This window comes from Rutilus rutilus (assembly GCF_951802725.1).
Source record: "Rutilus rutilus genome assembly, chromosome: 2".
NCBI lineage: Eukaryota > Metazoa > Chordata > Actinopteri > Cypriniformes > Leuciscidae > Rutilus > Rutilus rutilus.
Genome location: NC_140210.1, coordinates 13543269 through 13561248, shown reverse-complemented (window position 1 = coordinate 13561248; position 17980 = coordinate 13543269). Strand labels below are relative to the sequence as shown.

Sequence of the window (17980 nt, the reverse complement as noted above, 5' to 3'; positions counted from 1 at the left end):
TTTTCTTTGAGATCAGTCATCGGATGTCACTGTCTCTTCTGATTAGCTGCTGATATGTTAAATAGCACTTGGAGCCAAATGTTGTGGAGGAAGATATTCTGATTTCATAGATTGGACAAATGGGTCTAAAGATTTAAAAAGGAAGGGGATCTGGAAGAATCTGGGAATAATATTCAGGTTTATCAGATGACCTGATTACGGCAAAGAATCTCTATTCCAGGCCACTGCTAATTACGGTCACTTCTTCCTTTCACAGTCGCAGAAATCTTTTGGGTGCTTAGGAGAAAGGCTAGGAGGCTGAAAGACTGGACCAATGCATGTGAGAACAGCAAGTGGTATTGTTATAGGATAATCAGCTCCTGCCTCTAATTAAAAGGCTCACGTTTCACAGACAAAATCAGCTCAAAGTGAACTTCGAAACATGTTCAAGCAGAGGGGGGAAAAATATGGTTCTGGATAAGCCTTTTCACATGTCTGAAACTATTGAGGTCACAGACCTAAACGTTTATGGAAAAAGTGTAAATGTACTATATAATGGCCACAAAATATAAGGGTCTAATTTAATTTTAGATAACAAAGTCTCATTGTGGAGTTGGTTGTTTTGTGTTTGCTTTTCCTACATGTGAATTTACAGTCACACAGTTGAATTAATAAGCATATTTTATTATTTAATTAATTATTTCGTGTATAAGATTAATTACAATGCTGATTGTAAGCAATTTAAACAAACATAAAAAGTAAATTTATTGTCAATCAATTTCTATTAATATATATATCAATTATATATATATAATCCTATAAAAGACGATATTTTAATATAGTAATCAAGATTTCCTACTATTTGATAGCTAATTAAATTCATTTTATTAATGGTATTATGAAGTGTTACCAACAATCTTACTGTTTATTTCCCAAAAAACTACACAACATGAAGTAATCCAGTGTTAAAGTATTAAAGCGGTTTATTGTGGGAATGTAACTTCCAGCCAATCAGAATGTTGGGAACCTCCTCAGTCCAAAAGCACATGCCATATATAAATTCTCAATCGACTGTGAGGTCTTCACTGTCATAAAAACACTAAAATGCTAGACTCGCTGACATTTCTATTTGAGAAATTCTTTCTTTTCTCAAATTTTAATCTTTTTAAAAGTGTATGGCAGGGGACGGAGGAGTGTGCAGTGAGATGTCCAATGCTCAGGAGAGGAGATCTATTGGAGGTGCAGCGCACTCTCTTCATTCATTACGGCATCTATCTGGGCGAGAACAGAGTGGCGCACCTGATGCCTGACATCATGCCCATATTAACTAACGAAAAACAGCTTATTAAGCCAGTTGTCACCAACAAAAGACTCATTTTAGGCTGCATTTACAGAAACGCGAGTATACGCGTCGATTCGGTTGAAGATTTCGCGTATGGAGCTCAGATTCTTGTGAATGATATGGATATGAAAATGAAGTGTCAAGCACTGGCGAGCGAGGACGTCGCGAGAAGAGCAGAGAAACTGGTCGGCGACATTCCGTACAGTTTGTTATGGAATAATTGTGAACATTTCGTGACGTATTGCAGGTACGGTACACCTGTGAGCCAGCAGACAGAGAGGGTGAGTTATCTTTTATACAAAACGTGGAAAATATAGCCTAGAACACACCTTAGTCTGTTGTACTTAATAATTAAAATAGCATAATTTATATTAATATTAATATTAATATTAATATTAATAAGTAGGCTATTATATAATTAATATCATGTTATCAAAATGTCAATATTGGATCACAAATGATACAATTTAAATAAAATGATTATGATTATTTTTAGTGCCTAAACACCTGGAATTTTGAAAAATAATCAGTAAATTGAATTTGGACTATTAATGATATCTTTAATGTATTTTCTTGTGCAGTTCTGTAACTGTCTGAAAACCATCATTCGAGACCAGAGAAGTGTGGCCTTAACCGTTGGGATGGGAATGTTGAACATCCTTTGCTTTGGCATGGCACCTTCAACTACATTACCCACAATCCTTATCCCCTTCATTTTGTGGATGGCTGGCTGAGAGACAATTTCAATACATCAACAACACAGTCCAGTCTTAAAGGGGACAAAACATAACAATGCAATGCATCAGTGCAGAAGTGGAATATGTGTATGTAAAATCTGATTATGTAGTCAAGCAATGTTTGAGCATAGTTTGCATTAGCCTATGTTAAATTGTAAGCTTTATCATTCAAGCAATTCATGAAAACATGCCATTAGCACTAGCTTGCTGCATATTTTTCATTTTAAATCATATAAAATTGGTGCCAATATTGTTGTAGCTTAAAGTTACAGATTTCATGTATACTGCTCACTAAAAGTGCCTTTAAAGACATGCATTATAGTTTTTTATCATTATATATTTTTTTTGCTTGATTGTGAATTTGTACAGTTTAAAATATATATTTAATACCTTAAGTTCCTGAACAAGAACCAGAAGAAGAACATTTAGACATGAATAGTAGATGTGTAAATAGTACAATTATTTCTGGTTTGCTGTAAACAGTTGATTTGATTTATTACCATATTTTCATCAAAATAAAGCCAAAATGTTTGAATTCCAAACATTCTCAATGTTTGACCTGTGGTTGAACCTGTGGAATTTGCAAAGGTTCTATAATCTGAGCTGTGCACCTGATTTACCATCACTGAGTGTTTTTAGGCCAGGTCAATGTTCTGTGTAAAAAAAAAAAAAAAAAAGCCTTTCCATTTTGTTAAAGGAAATATTTTCTAACTTTTATTGCAAAGTTCTTCTTGACATTAAATCATACATAATAAAAAAGGAGAAACATTTTAATTATTGAATTATGTCACTTTAGGATGGATGTGGGTAGGAATTAAATGTCAATGTTCACAAAAAGTTGAAAAAATTTAGAATTTTATTTAGAAAGTAGTAGTGTTTGGGTCTAAAGCAGTGGTTCTCAACACTGTTGTCCCAGTGTTGTTAAAGACACTATTAAGAGGCCCCCTCATGTGAGTGCCCCCTTATATATTACATATATATATATATATTTTTTTTTTTTTAAGATGATTTATATGCATTTTATATCGGCAAATAGCTCACCTTGTTTACAAAGGATTTTACACTAACAACATTGGTTTCTTGTCATTAATCTGCCCAAAGCAGACAGTCTAGTAGATGAGCTGGAAGAGTAAAAATGCTCAGTTTAGCTTTTGATGCAACCAACCACAGTTTGAGTCTGCCTTTTCCTGATCCCATTCTTCTCCCTATTCCCAATGCAATTTGATGCATGAAACTCAATTTGTTACCACGCTAAAAACCGTGGCTCCCTTCCTGCACCTTCTAGGACACCTTTACTGAAGGCTGGGGTATTTGTAAGGGTGGGCTTTGGGGATGGGGACAAGTAAGGTCCCATTAAGGTAGCAGGGCCAGCAGGATAGAGAACCACAGTGGACCGGATGGGTCGGAGAGCTGTGGTGGAGTCGAGGGATCGGAGGACCCAGGAGGAGCCTAAGAGCCAAGATAGTCCAACAGGCCGGATGGAACCAACAAACTCAGATTGGGACAAAGGGCTATGTATGGAAAAGGGAAAATGAGGAACCAAACCTGGTGGAACTAAATCAGTACAAATGGAAACTAAAAAGGACATACTAAAAACCAAGGAAACAGGAACTAAACACAAAGAACCAAAACTACACAGACAACAGTGAATATGTTGCTCTTATTACTTCTTTATAATATATACACAGAGGTGCAAACAGTATCTGCCACTAAATAAGTAACTCTTTTTACACTTTGTGCAAATTTAATCTAACTGGCTCTGGAGAAAGGATGAGGTGTGAGGGAGAGCAGGATCCTAGGGCTGGCTGCAGGGGGCAGTATACGGGAGACGTCCCTGCCGCTGCTCCACCACCCGGAAATGTTGCGGGATTAAAGGAGCTATGAGTGGCTCCCGGGTGACGAATCATAGATATCATATAAAGGCTAGATGTCTCGTCCGCGCTGCTGGCCAATGGAGCTCGACATCCGCACACGGCGGCCATCTTAAGACAGGGTGCTCGCTCACTCATAACATGGTGCATGTACTTTTAAATAACCATAACTTGCTCAATTTTCTACCGATTTTCAAACGGTTTGGTTTGTTATAAACGTCAGAGATGTAGCTATTATACTGCATACATATGAATGATTATGTTCAAAATGTTTAAGCATTCAGAATTATAATTATAGCCACGTTAATAACGTTTGTAAGAAACCAAACCGTTTGTAAATCCGTCCAGATTTCAGCGAGATAAGAGGATTTGTGTGCGTGCTGCTCACTCACCTTAATTCACAGAGCCCTGTCCTAAGATGGCCGCCGGTGATGCCGGAAGTGACTCCGCCTTAAGACATCTAGCCTTTATATGATATCTATGTGACGAATCAGCAGCCAGCCCAATTGGCACCGTTGGATGTGCGTCAGGCAGAAATGCCTTGCAGGTATACCCGTGCTTACAATTTTTTTACAAGTACAAATGTGCAAAGAAATGTTTGAAGTTTGCTGAGGCCCCCTCAAAGTCAGAGTACAATCAAAGTTTCACTACTGCCAATGAATACACTTACTAATCTCTAACACTCTTATATGAACAAAATATGTTGCGTGAATGATAGCATTGAATAGATAATAATGCCTCATAATAATAATGCCTCATATACCTCATAAATACTATAAGCATGTATAGCGTTGGCATATCAGTACTTTTAATATTGAGGTTCTCAACTGCAAGGTCTTACATAACAGAAGTGCAAAGCAACACTTCCTGTGAAAGACTCTCATTAGTAATGTGTATCATCCAGGTAGGCCTATGCCTGACCAGACGTATGTGTACATAAATGACAAACTATCATGATACATTTGAATTTAATTCTTGGTAGCATCCTCTTGGTCAGGGTGCATACATTCTTCTAAAATTGTTCTGTTCAACCTATTTCATCAAGTAAGCATTATACAACTAGCACTCTGCATTAATCTCGCTATTGACCCGGGACTTTTACCTCTTGGCAATTACGACGGACTTATTCAGCAGGCCTATTAATATCTATTCAGACACAATGGGGCTTATATAAAACTTGTAAAATCACCTTGTCATAGTTAACATGCGATGCCCAAAAGCTGCTTAATTAAATGAACCACATCACTCCTCCCAGAGCAGATTAAATAAATTGAGTAGATGTGACGTGAACTGCATCACTGTCCACTGCCTTCCACCATGATCGCTCTCAGATTGTTTCATTTGTTCTTCATCACATCAACACTGGAGGATGAGTGTGAAGAAGACAGAGGGATGAAAACTTACGACATCTCCCTTTACAAGCGCGGTGACCTTTTGGTGGTGTCAAGGACTCTTTTTAAACATTTTGGAATCTACTTAGGTGAAGGTCGCGTCGCTCATTTTATCCCAGACATCCTACCAGTATTAACTAAAGAAAAGTCCATTGTTGAGCAGATGGTGACCAACAAAAGACTGATTTTTGGAGTTTTGGCCAAGGCAGCCAGTGTTCGTGTAGACCCTTTGGCTGATTTTGCATATGGTGCTCAGATTCAGGTCAATAGTACAGATAGTATGGTCAGTGTACAGCCACTGAATGGAGAGGAAGTGGCACAGCGGGCGGAGAAGCTGATTGGATCTTTCTCCTACAGCTTACTGTGGCACAACTGTGAACACTATGTCATGTATTGCCGCTATGGTGTTGCATTTAGCTTCCAAACCTTCCAGGTAAAAAAAAAGTTGTATATGGAGAGTGATATATGTGGAATATAGATACAAAAGTTTGGTGTTGGTAATATTTTTTAAGTCTCTTATGCTCACCAAGGCTGCAATTATTTGCTCAAAAATACTGTAATATTGTGAAATATTATTACCATTTAAAATAGCTGTTTTCTATTTGAATATATTTTACATGCAATTTATTCCTGTGAAGGTAAAGCTGAATTTTCAGCAGTGATTAATTCAGTCTTCAGTGCCACATGATACTTCAGAAATCATTCTAATATGCTAATTTGGTGCTCAAAAAACATTTCTTTCACTATAAGCGCCCCACTGCATTTATTTACTTGTCCATTTTTGTTTTCAAATTCCAAGCAGGATATCACAATTTCCTCCTACACAAGGACTGATTATCTCTAATTTGAATATGTCAGTGAACTTTTATCCTCATGGTTTAGTCCCCATAAATAGAGCTGAGAAAAGACTTGTGCACATCTTGTGCATTTTGTAGTAACCTTAACCACATGTGCTAAGCTGCTGAATGCAACAAACAGGATAACTGTCAGAGCACAAAAGCCAAGTTTGAGCTATAACAACAGTTATGAATCTTGTATTTGGAGCCAAACAGCTCAGACTATGATTGCTATGCTATGTATGAAAATTAGTTACTTCATTAGGTAAAATATGGACTAACAATGACAATAGTATTTAGAAATGTTCAGGTTGATGTTATTATAAATGTTTTTTTTCACATTTCAAGTTGTATAAATGAATATTAGATTAAAGTCTATAACTAGATTTAATTTAAAAATGTTATTTATAGACTAAATTCGATAGGCCTAAGTTTAATAAAAATTAAATACATTTTGTTCATTGCTAATGATACTTCATGCATTGACCAATGTTAACAAATTGAATATTTTTGTAAAGTGTAACCAAATTTTTATTTTTTTTACACAACATCATTCAATAAAATAATATAAAATGAGCATGGTTCTTTTCCTATTAAATGTAATGAGCTTTTTTCATTTGCTTTTACATTTGCAATTGATTTTAAAATAAGAAAAAAAACTAAATTCCAGTATACTCCTTTATATCTGAATAAATTCTGAAAAGGTGAAAATGAAAAAGCCATTTTATTTTGCATTTTGAATAGCATCAAACAACAGTACCAGCGCCATCTAGTGGACAGTTGTAATTCATTACCTTACACAGTGACAGAAAAAATAATCAGTTTGTAAAACCTGCAGCAAAGGTTTCTAATATAGAACAAATCATCTGATTCCATTCTAAACATGTCCTCTCCCCTCTCTTTCAGTTCTGCAAAACTGTAAGGACAATACTCTTCAGCAGGAAGATGATCTTCCTGTCAGCTATAATCAGGGTCTTCATCATTTTATATCTAGGCGCTATGACACCTCTCACCACCCTCCCCATTGTCATCATTCCCTTTACCATCTGGATGGCATCTTGAAGACACTCCGGGTGGAATTTGCCCTTTAATGTTGATCCAGAAATTGCCACAAAAGCATCAAAGCATTTACTCTGTCAACAACTGCCCTTCAATACACAGGCTACAAAATCTCTTGGTATCTGGGACAATATGTGTCTGGTATGCAAACTATAGCCTAAATGTTGCAAGAGGTGGTGATGATGGATTATTCATAAAACTTTGATTAAATTGTTGTATGTGTTATCACATGTCATAAGATATAGGTCCTTTGTCTGATGCTTATCATGAATGTGTATGATAATTATGATGATCATTTTCATTTAACCATTTTAGCACTATTTTTGTAATAAATAAAAACTTATCATGAGAAAACAACACTATTTGCAATGTTTAATGTGCACCAAGATCTCAAGACATCTGCCACTGCCCACAGCAGAATTGAAACCTTGGAAAAAGTGAAAGTGAAAAAGAAAAAGAGAGGAAATCTGTCACTGGGTATTACTGAAGGAAACAAACAAAAAATCCCAGAACCATGCATGTAGTCGATTTATATTCAAATATGTGAGTGTTAATTATACATAAATGCATTAACAATTTATAAAAGCTTCCAGTATTTACTTCTCATCACATGCACTTTTTCAAATCATATGCAATTGTCTGTATGAGCAATATAACAAATTCTGTATAATTTACGTCCAAATTTAAGGCAGTGCTATTTCATACTAATGCTATTCAGCAATTATGGGTTACAAAGACACAGTAAGTAATATTTGGATGGTCCTGAGTTCCATGATGTAGTCAGAAAGAATACTAATGGGGATAATTATGATGAATGGCAGTTATTGGAGAGATGCTGCAGACAGTGTTTACATTAGCTAATGTCCTACCCTGAGCCTGGGGGAAATTAAGAAAATTCCACTTAAATAGGTATTATTCAGGCTTGTTTGTTTGCAATTATTATAATGACATCATTCAGTTATTTTTAGATTAATTGAGCAGACATGTACTATTTCACATTTTAATTAAGGGGATGCATTACTAGCAAGAAACAAATCATTTTTTTTAAGTTGATAATGAAGTAAAGTTGAGCATTTATGAGCATACATACGTTTCTTTCTTTACCTTTGAGATAATCACGGAGAGAAAACTTGCAAATATCCTAAAGTATAAGGCCATGAATCTGTCATATTGGAATAAACCGCAGATAAAAAGCTGCTCCGATCATAAAAACAATGTCTCTAATAAGTTATAACTGCAGTCCCACTTATATGACAGATATATTTCTTTACATTTCATGGTGGTATATTTTTACCCTGAAGTAAAACAGCTAACAGCACTATAGATCACTGGATTAACATCAGAACAAGCAGCGCTTTAGGGAGCTGGTTATTTTTGTCTTTATGTTCTCTGTAGTGTTGTTGCACTGATGCTATTTATGTCAATTTGCCTGGCTGGACATTTACCTCAGTCTCTAGAAGTGAATGAAAATCTATACCAATTAATTATACAGCTAATAAGAGACTAAAGCTGCCAGCTCAGTTCTATTAGAAACCTATTGCACTGAGATTTAGGGGTGTTTAGCTGTATTACTGTACATAGATGCCATAGCAACCAAACTGCAATTACTAGAATATGAGAAGAAAACACATCACAAGACAGATTTCCTATGAGCTCCTGAATGAGAAAATCAGGGATAGGAAAGCTCTTTAGACAGTTGTTCGTATACAATCACTAATAACATAATGTGGATTTGAATGCTATGGGGTTTGATATTAATGTTGTGCCAATAATATTAAAGAAAATAGATCACTAAGATTTTCCCCAACTCTGCTTTTAAGGACAATTATTCAAGGTATTTCATTAATCAAACATAGAAAGTTATATTTTTTGTTTCATTATGGATCCACCCAAAATGAAATGTCACATGTCTGAAAAGATACTTTTTTTAGGGCTCAACATTTTTATGATTTAAATAGTACTCAAAGACTTTGTAAAAGTAGGCCTAATCCATAAATCAAGCTGTAAAAGTCTTCTAAAGATACACGATTGCTTTATGAAAGATTTAATTTAGGCTTTTATTAACATATAAACATTGATCAATGCAAATAAATAGAGCATGTCAAATATGGTAAAAGGACATTCATTTTTGTGTGTGCTTGTTTGTCACAAAAATTATAGGTTTCACTTTATTTTGATGGTCCCTTTAACACATTCTGTTGTCTAGAAGTAACATTGCACCTACATGTCTACTAACTCTCATTAGAGTATTAGTAGAGTATTAGTAGACTGGTAGGGTTAGGGTTACAATAAGTTGACATGTAGTTGCAAAGTTACTTATAGTCAGTAGAGTGTCTGTTGGAGGACCATCACAATAAAGAGTTATCAGATATTAAGCAGACAGTCTACTAATACTCTAATGAGAGTTAGTTGACATGTAGTTGCAAAGTTACTTATAGTCAACAGAATGTTCAAAAGAGATCATCAAAATAAAGTGTTACCAAATTATATTAATTTTTGCTCCAAAGATGAACAAAAGTCTGAGTTTTGAACAACATGACATGAGGGTAAATTATGAATTAGGGTGAACTATCCATTGAAAGTATGTTCTTGGTCTTACTGTGAACAATTGTAAGAAACAAAATTATTCTTAAACCAAAAGTAATTTGCTCTTCCTCTGGGTTGAAAATGGCAGTTCATGTTGACTTTATCCTTAATCAATATTCTTTACGAAGCACAGCACAACTAATCTAACTTCTCTTTAAAAGAGTAAATGGCTTCAGAAAAACCTTATGGAAAAAAAATCAATGACACTATCAAATTCAAATTTAGAAAATGAAGCGATGGTGGACGAGAATTGGAAAATGCTAAATCACTCAGATGGTCAACGCTGTGATATTTAACGAGAAAGCGAGACAAGAATGATTAACATTTATAGTCTAAGTGCAGTTCTGCATGGTTGAGAATATTAATGCTCAGGCAGTTTGTGTGAATTTTTTTTATTTAATTATTGCATGCATTAGTCTGGTTCATAAAAGCTGCCCTGCGAAAGATCATAATTGCTGTCTCACTTCGAAACAAAACCTAATGGACTAAAATTCTGAGTTTCTTATGCCTCTGTTTCTAAATGTAAAGTGGCTGGCAGGTTACAACTATCACTGATTAAAACTTGTACTGTATCAGGTCCTTATTACATTCATTACTAATTATCATGATCACAAGATAAAGCATACATCATCATCCAAACAGCTGTACTCCATCAGATGAGAGTGTGTAATATAAGGGAATAATTCTAAAATACCAACCTTGTAATAGCCTATGTATTTTTAAAAAGACAGGCATGGTGATGCTATCAACACCTGACAACAGACATAATCAGATATTATGGCCTACAGCTAAAAAAAAAAATAAAAAAAAAAAAAAAAAAGAAAAGAAAAGAAAAGAAAGAAAGACAACCAAATATTGCTATGGGCATTATTCCGTTTAAATTGAATAGGTCTGGCAACAAAACGGGATTTCTCTTATTTTTATTGTTTACATAATGTGTCCATTTCTACCTGATGTGGATCAGGAGGACAGACATTTGTCCTTTTGTTGATTACATTTCCTGACATTTGAAACCCTCTTTGTATGTATAGTCTACCCATACCATCTGCAAAGCTCAGCTGACAATGGAAAAAAACTGAGAAAACAATGTAAAAAAAAAAAAAAAAAGGATATCATATCATGATGACACTATCCATGAGGTTAATTAGCTCTATATTACTGCAGTTATTGGAATAAGAAAATAGATAATTGAGTTCTTTTCATGTCAGTATTTTTTTTTTTTACAAACACTTCGTAATAACTTTAATTAACACTAGTAAAGATGATTAGCAAACATTTTATAGACTGGTGCTTAACAGATAATTCATGTACTTTCAAAGATTTAAATGTCAAGATCATTAGATTCATTCATTTTAATAAGAAATATATGAATTAGCAATTCAATATTCACAAACCTCTTATCTGTTATATTTGTAATTTTAAAGCAAACTGTGGCTCATTATGAAGTCCGATGTCAATCAACAATCTCGCGAGTACTGGTGGATTTGCGCACGTAGATCATGCAGAGGCAGCCAGTAGACTCCCAGCAGACTCTCAGGGAAGCGGTCCTTTCCCTTTCAATGCATCAAATTCATTCGGACTCGTGTTACTGACACTTCTTGAGGTCTGGCGTAGGGTTGTTCAAGTTAATGTTGGCATGGATTTGGTCTGTTTTTTTCTTCTTCTGGCAGATATATGTAGCCTACGTGAGCTTATGTGGGATGAAACTTCACAAATTAAAGGTAAGAAACTTTCTAAATTAAGTGCACTTTTGCTCAACATATTTTGCTCGGATCACTCCAAGCTGTAACACTTTTAAGTTTATGCATTCTTTTTTTAATCTATATAAATTAATGACCGAGTAGTGACAGTAAATTAACACTATAGGTGCAAACGTGCATTTAACATTATACATACACACACATACACATGCAATTTTCTTTTTACAGATGATAAATAGAAATTCAAACAGATGAATGCATTGAACCTTTTATTTATTTATTTATATAAAATTTAAATTAACATGTTTAGATTAATTAAATAATAAAACGTAATGCATTAATGTATTTCATTTTTATGAATTAAATGAGATCCACTTTATAATACTTTATTTTAAAGTGACATGGTTACACGTTACATGTACTTACTATATTAATAACAGTAAATTATGCATAATTACAAGTAACTAACCCTAAACTAAACCCAAACACTAGTAAGTACATTAATAATTATTACTAAGTAGCCTAATCATTTGTGTAATTACACTGCAACAACATCACCTTAAACTAACATAAACTCCTTGTACCTCCATAATTTATCCTTCTTAAAAATTGTATTCACTGAATGATATAAAAAATATATTTAAAAAACAGGGCATCCAGCATCTTTTTTGAAAACAAGAGTTTTTTTTTTTTCCAGTTTTTTTCCCCACTTAACTCATTCATTTTTCTTTTTTTTTCAGAATAAAGTGACAAAAGTGAACAAATGCTAAACATGGATATGAGAACCGAAACAAACACATCTGAAGACGAAACCCTGAACTCCTTAATTCAATCCACAAACTGTTGTACACCAGCCACTATCCAAGTTGAGGGTGTCTTAGATGGTCTGGAAGACAGTACAAAACTGGTGGGTGTTCAAGTGATCTTGATTTTGGCTTACAGCACCATCATCGTCTTTGGCGTGACCGGTAACTCTTTGGTCATATATGTCGTGTACAAGTTTAGAAATTTACACACGGTTACTAACTATTTCATTGTCAACTTGGCTGTGGCAGACTTGTTGGTCAACACATTGTGTCTCCCTTTTACTTTGATGTACACTCTCTATGGAGAGTGGAAATTCGGACAGGTGATGTGCTACTTGCTGCCATACTCACAAGGCTTAGCCGTCCACGTTTCGACCATCACGCTCAACGTTATAGCGCTGGACAGGTACCGCAGCATTGTCTACCACATGGAAACCAAGATGTCCAAAGACATGTGCATAGTCGTGATTGCGATCACATGGGTGGCAAGCGCAATCCTTGCCAGCCCTCTAGCTATCTTCCGTGAATATGTGACCTTCGACCTAACACCTGAGCAGACAATTCAGGGTTGCGCAGAGAAGTGGCCTGGAAGTAGCGCAGATGGGACAATCTACAGCATCGCCATGTTTTTCCTGCAGTACGGGCTGCCACTGTCTATCATTTCTTTTGCTTACACTCGAATCTGGAACAAGCTAAGAAATCACGTCAGCCCCGGCGGTGGCAATAGCGACCGTCATCAACGGCGACAGAAGACAACGAAAATGCTGGTGGCTGTAGTGGTGGTCTTTACCGTTAGCTGGCTGCCCTTTCACGCCTTCCAGCTGGCTGTGGATATTGATAGCAGTGTATTGGAAATGAAAGACTTCAAATTGCTCTATACAGCTTTTCATATTGTGGCCATGTGCTCCACCTTTGCCAATCCCATCCTCTATGGCTGGATGAACAGAAACTATAGAAGATCTTTTGTGGCCGTTTTCAAGTGTGGAAGGTTAAACAACGGAATGAGAAGAGTTTGTAGCAGTGAGGCAGTAAATGAGAAAAGTACACGCAATAAGCAAAACGCAACCAGTGTAGCCTTTAAACAAGAAAACACTCTGCTGTGATGGCCATTTGATTTTTGAGATTTCAAAACAAAATGTAAACATAAGGAGAAATATAAAAAAATTCTACTGTAAAGAAGAACACTACAAATATATGAGACAATTGTGGCGAATTTGTGACTAAACACTTTGTTTGGAATGTTGTATTTTGTTGTTAAAATGTAATATGTATTTGGTTATATTCGGAATTAGCATTTGATCTGTGAAAATAAAAAGTCAGTGAGACAGGGATTTCATGTTAAGTATATTTTAGTTTTTCCTGTTTGTTTCCTGTGAAAATAAAGGGGATTTTATGCAAAATGGTTCTCAAAACATTAAAAAGGCAGCAGTAGGAAGACATAAGGGTAAGTTGGAATCAAGTGTTTGCATTTTATCCCGTCTATAAAAAATAATTTCTGACAGTGCAGTAGTCATTTTATATATATATATGTGGTTTAATTTATATAGAGAAATAAGCACTTAAGTCAAAGTATTTGCTTGGTTGTCTGTACAACTCACTTGAATGTAATATATTGGTGCCTTGAAAGCTGGTCTGAAACAAGTTTAACAAAAGTATAAAAGGTTTATACAAAAATGCATGTGAATCAACAAATTCATTGGGCAGCGAGGCAGCAAGCCAGCTGCTTTCTATTTCAGACGCCCCATGTCTCGCATGTAATTAGGTTACATGGTCTCTAATACTGCACATTGTTCACAATAAGATGTCTAGGATCACAAGCAATGCAATACCACACCATTTTGATTCCAAGAGCGAAGTGTTCCCTTCTAAAAACCGAATACTCATTAAAATACAAATATTCTCATAAAATGATGTCTTAAGTTCATTAAACAGGAAGTCTCTCTGGTGGGATGTTGTCTCAACTTGTCTCTTATGGAGATTCCATATTGGATAAGGATCATGCGCAATGACAACCCTATATTGGAATTAGAATTATAAGATCATAAAATATATATTTTTTTGTATTATAAAATATATATATATATTTTTTTGCCCATTCATCAGACAGACACTAAAACAATAAATAAATATGGTTTACAAATGGATTGTACTCCATTAAGATCAGTATTCCTAATTCTGATAGCCAATGGCCCCTGAAAGATCAATCAACTGACAGGAACAGACCAATCAATACTCACTGCACAACAACATAAAAATAGAATAAGAGGGTCTCAAAGTATTGATCCTGTCAATGACTGTCCTGTCCGTCTTCGAATGTCCCAAAAGTCACTTTTATTATATCTACAATTCACAATTGAATTCCTGTCTCTGCACAAAACTATTTATCTACAGACATTATTGCATTGGGGATTTTTATTTCAAGCAGATGGCTTTTAGCCTCAAAGCTTATAGGCATGTGAATTACCACTATACCGCTAAGGATTCCAGACACAGAAGCTTTAAGGTGGTTCCTAGTACTCACCTCACTTATTTCACTGTGGATGCGAAATTTCAATTGCTCTAGTGTTAAAGTCTTTGATGCCACAAGCAACACAATTTCCCTTCCTACAGGGATAAATAAAGGTTATTATATACTTTATACAATAGCAGGACTTTGATTGGTAGGGCAAAGGGTGCTGATGGGTAAACTCATGTGCTATTTAAATATTAAAGCATAAAGATCCCAGGCTATGACTTTGAAGAGACCACTTCAGCAAAGTGCCTGCAAGGCTCAGAAGGCTGATCAACTGGAGTTTGAGATAAGTAATATAAAACACAGATGTACAATTTCAAGAAATGTTATATAAGATAATTAATACAATAAAGTTTAACATCAGAACAAAAAATGAAAAGGTCCAAACTGTGAATGTTTAGTCAACAAGTAAACAAATTCCATAAAATAATATAAATTGAACACATGCTTTAAAAACAAAACACACATTTATTGTAAATAAGGTTAAGGCTCTGATAAACCTATAATGCGATGATAAAATAAACAGCCCGTATTTATCGCTATCGCTGTTATCTTGCCATGTTTATGATCAACTTTATGATATTTAGACAAATATCTTAAAATCGCTTTATAACTTAAGTGTTACTGCATTGCATTACATTAAGGGAATTTTAGTTTGATTTATTTACATTTCAACAATTCCTGAAATAATGATATCAAATGTCAAAAAAGCAGGTTAAAAATCTAATTAAATAAAGCTCATTTTCCAAATGGGATGGTTTTATTAGGTGGGCTCCAGGGTGGAGGGGGCTCATCCTGAAGAATAGCCTGTATCCTTTTTTCACTTCTGTCTCGTTTTTGTTGAAACTCTTTTCTTCTCTGTAATAAAAGGACCAGGACCACATAAATTCAACATCAGTCAACAGAGGCAAACCAATGAAAAGCTTTTGTTTACAGCTTTCTCATAAAAAAAAAAGTAAAAAAGTAATTGAAATAGTCTTAGTCTCAAAGCATCGGTTTAAATGTGTGTATATACGTAGGAATTTTTAGTGCATAACGTGACAAATGAGGACTGAACAACCCCACTTAGAATAGAAATATGACTGATCTGCCCTTTACACACACATAACATACGCCATAATGACAAAGATTAAATGGCAAATGCTATTTAAGAAGAGTTAAAGACATTTTTACTATAGAACTAACTTTTTAATACATAATAAACAGAAATGGCATGAAAATATATTTTCTACAAAACTGTTTTACAGTGCAAAATTATGTGTGATTGGGAAATTGTGCGTAAATAAATTTGCTATAACATACCAGCCATTTTTCGTACATCTCCAAGGCCATTTTTTCATTTTCCTCCTTTTCATATTTCTCTTCCACTTCCTTTACTTTCTCCTTCCTGCGTTCTGCCCTTACCTTCTCTTCAATGACATCCTTTTTTCGGTCACTCCTATGTAATATGTAAAATAATTAACTGAAAGTCATGTTCTGCAAGACGGCACAGTCATTAAATTCGATCTATAACCTGAGGCTTCACAAAGGGCACATTTACATCTAAAAGGGGTCCTATTATGCCCCTTTTTACAAGATGTATGTAAATGTAATTTAAATCTCAGGTGTCCCCAGAATGTCTGTGTAGTTTCAGCTACCCCACAGATCATATTTTATATCATGTTGTAAATGTCCATTTTTGAGTGGAAGGAAAAACATGCTGTTTTCGTCCATGTATCTGAGCTGCTGCTACCCCCCGCCCCCTGCTTTCCAGAAGAGGGTGGACCTTTACAGATCGTGCCTCGGATACTCTGACAAAGATGAAAACATCTGTTTGGTTTTGATTATTATCTATATCGCAGTCACGCTCACGTGACATTGCAGTTCCCTTTCAGTCTGGCACGCTCTACCTAGTCGACTGATTGGGATCACGCTAGGGAGCCTGTCATCTTTGAGTATTGTAAAAACGAGCCAATGGACATTGGCATGCGTGAATCGCATCACACGCCCCGCAGCACGGGTATAAATACGGAAGTGGATGCACGCACCCAGTTGTCTTTCGCTTCGGAGCCGATCGGTTCATCTGATGTCTCTGAAGAGTGTTGTTTCACAATGAGTGAGTGTGTCGGTGTTCTTCTGAAAGACTCTCCCAGTGCTGGTGTTGACAGCAGTTGCAGCGGTGATCGCGAGCTATGGAAGCTCTCAACTGCTGTTTTAACAGCATTTTTATAAAGAGTGTTTTGTTGACAGCCAGTTGAGGGCAGAAGTGGTGAGTGCTTCACTGTAAAGTGTTGCCGCGGTTGTTCCCCTGTGTGCTCCGGCACTGGTGACGGGTCCCATTTCCTGAAGAGCAATTCCATTCTCAACTGGAATGTGTCCGGTCGGTGCTTAGAGGTGAGAAAGGGTCCCTCTGAATAAACTTCAGAGGCTCCTGGGGCATATGTGAGACGCAGCCGCATATAAACGGTTTCCTCCATATGATGACCACTTCAGCACTGACTTAAGGCGAGACACGGCAGGCAAAAACATCGTTTTTTTTTTACTGGTCAATTTTGAGATTTTTGGATATTTGTCTTCAATAACATGTCTTCTTTCAGACTTGTGTTGAAAAAAAGTCTGAAATACACATTTAGGTCTTTATTTTATTACACTTTGTCTGTTTGCGTCTGTAGATTTCTCATAAATTCAACAAAAGTTCGCGTTCTAAATCAACATGCTGCTCCGGGATCTCTGCCGTCAGCCTGTCATCACATGCACCGTTAGGAAGCTCTCTCTCTTGTGTACAATCCTGTCAGATCCAAATATGGTCATTTCCTTTTTATCAGCAACCAATCGTGAAAGTAAAAGGGCTGAATGCGCAATCTCATTGGCTGATGAAAAATCTTTAAAGCCCGTTTTCTCAAAATGACTTTTCTCTCATACTTCAAGTCCGAAATCTCCACTTCAGTAGCACCTATATACACACCAAACTTTTCAGACTTGTACCTAGTTATCCAAATTGGGAAGATCAGGAGGCTTGTCTAGGCACTGGAAGGTGGCAGCACAAGTGGCGTCTTAGTAGGGATCCCAATCAGTCGACACGTCGACCAAGTCGAGCGTGCCCGACTGGAAGGGAACGTCTCGGTTACGTATGTAACCCTCATTCCCTGAAGGAGGGAATGGAGACGTAGTCCCCCAGCCAC

The 17980-nt window shown here is 36.0% G+C and overlaps 4 protein-coding genes across 7 annotated transcripts in view; 3 read left to right on the top strand and 1 right to left on the bottom strand.

The window, feature by feature from the left end:
• The first annotated feature begins 1069 nt into the window (after positions 1–1069).
• lrata (lecithin retinol acyltransferase a) lies at positions 1070–2717 on the top strand. The gene is made up of 2 exons (XM_084402108.1): positions 1070–1602; positions 1903–2717. Exons 1-2 carry the CDS (start codon positions 1084–1086, stop codon positions 2053–2055), a joined length of 672 nt encoding a protein of 223 aa, XP_084258234.1. The 5' UTR covers positions 1070–1083; the 3' UTR covers positions 2056–2717.
• Positions 2718–5246: 2529 nt separating this feature from the next.
• On the top strand, positions 5247–7218 carry LOC311286072 (lecithin retinol acyltransferase; the record flags this gene model as incomplete). Its single annotated transcript, XM_084402109.1, has 2 exons — positions 5247–5753; positions 7063–7218. The coding sequence occupies 2 exons, from the start codon at positions 5247–5249 to the stop codon at positions 7216–7218; spliced, it is 663 nt and encodes a 220-aa protein (XP_084258235.1).
• Positions 7219–11304: 4086 nt separating this feature from the next.
• npy2r (neuropeptide Y receptor Y2) lies at positions 11305–13780 on the top strand. The gene is made up of 2 exons (XM_084395372.1): positions 11305–11522; positions 12242–13780. Exon 2 carries the CDS (start codon positions 12265–12267, stop codon positions 13408–13410), a length of 1146 nt encoding a protein of 381 aa, XP_084251498.1. The 5' UTR covers positions 11305–11522; positions 12242–12264; the 3' UTR covers positions 13411–13780.
• An 838-nt stretch (positions 13781–14618) lies between these two features.
• map9 (microtubule-associated protein 9) overlaps positions 14619–17980 on the bottom strand; it is a 28314-nt gene continuing 24952 nt past the window's right edge. For all 4 annotated transcript variants that reach the window (XM_084395327.1, XM_084395329.1, XM_084395326.1 and 1 more), the window contains exons 13-14: positions 16122–16257; positions 14619–15677 (exon numbers count right to left, since the gene is read on the bottom strand). In XM_084395327.1, coding sequence (XP_084251453.1) covers positions 15558–15677; positions 16122–16257 — 256 coding nt within the window. In that variant the 3' untranslated portion in view covers positions 14619–15557. The remainder of the gene's footprint in view (positions 15678–16121; positions 16258–17980) is intronic.

Coding starts and splice junctions, on each gene's coding strand:
- npy2r (XM_084395372.1), top strand. CDS start 12,265: ATGCTAAACATGGATATGAGAACCGAAACAAACACATCTGAAGACGAA.
- lrata (XM_084402108.1), top strand. CDS start 1,084: ATGCTAGACTCGCTGACATTTCTATTTGAGAAATTCTTTCTTTTCTCA. Junction 1,603..1,902: donor TGAGCCAGCAGACAGAGAGG/GTGAGTTATCTT, acceptor TTTCTTGTGCAG/TTCTGTAACTGTCTGAAAAC.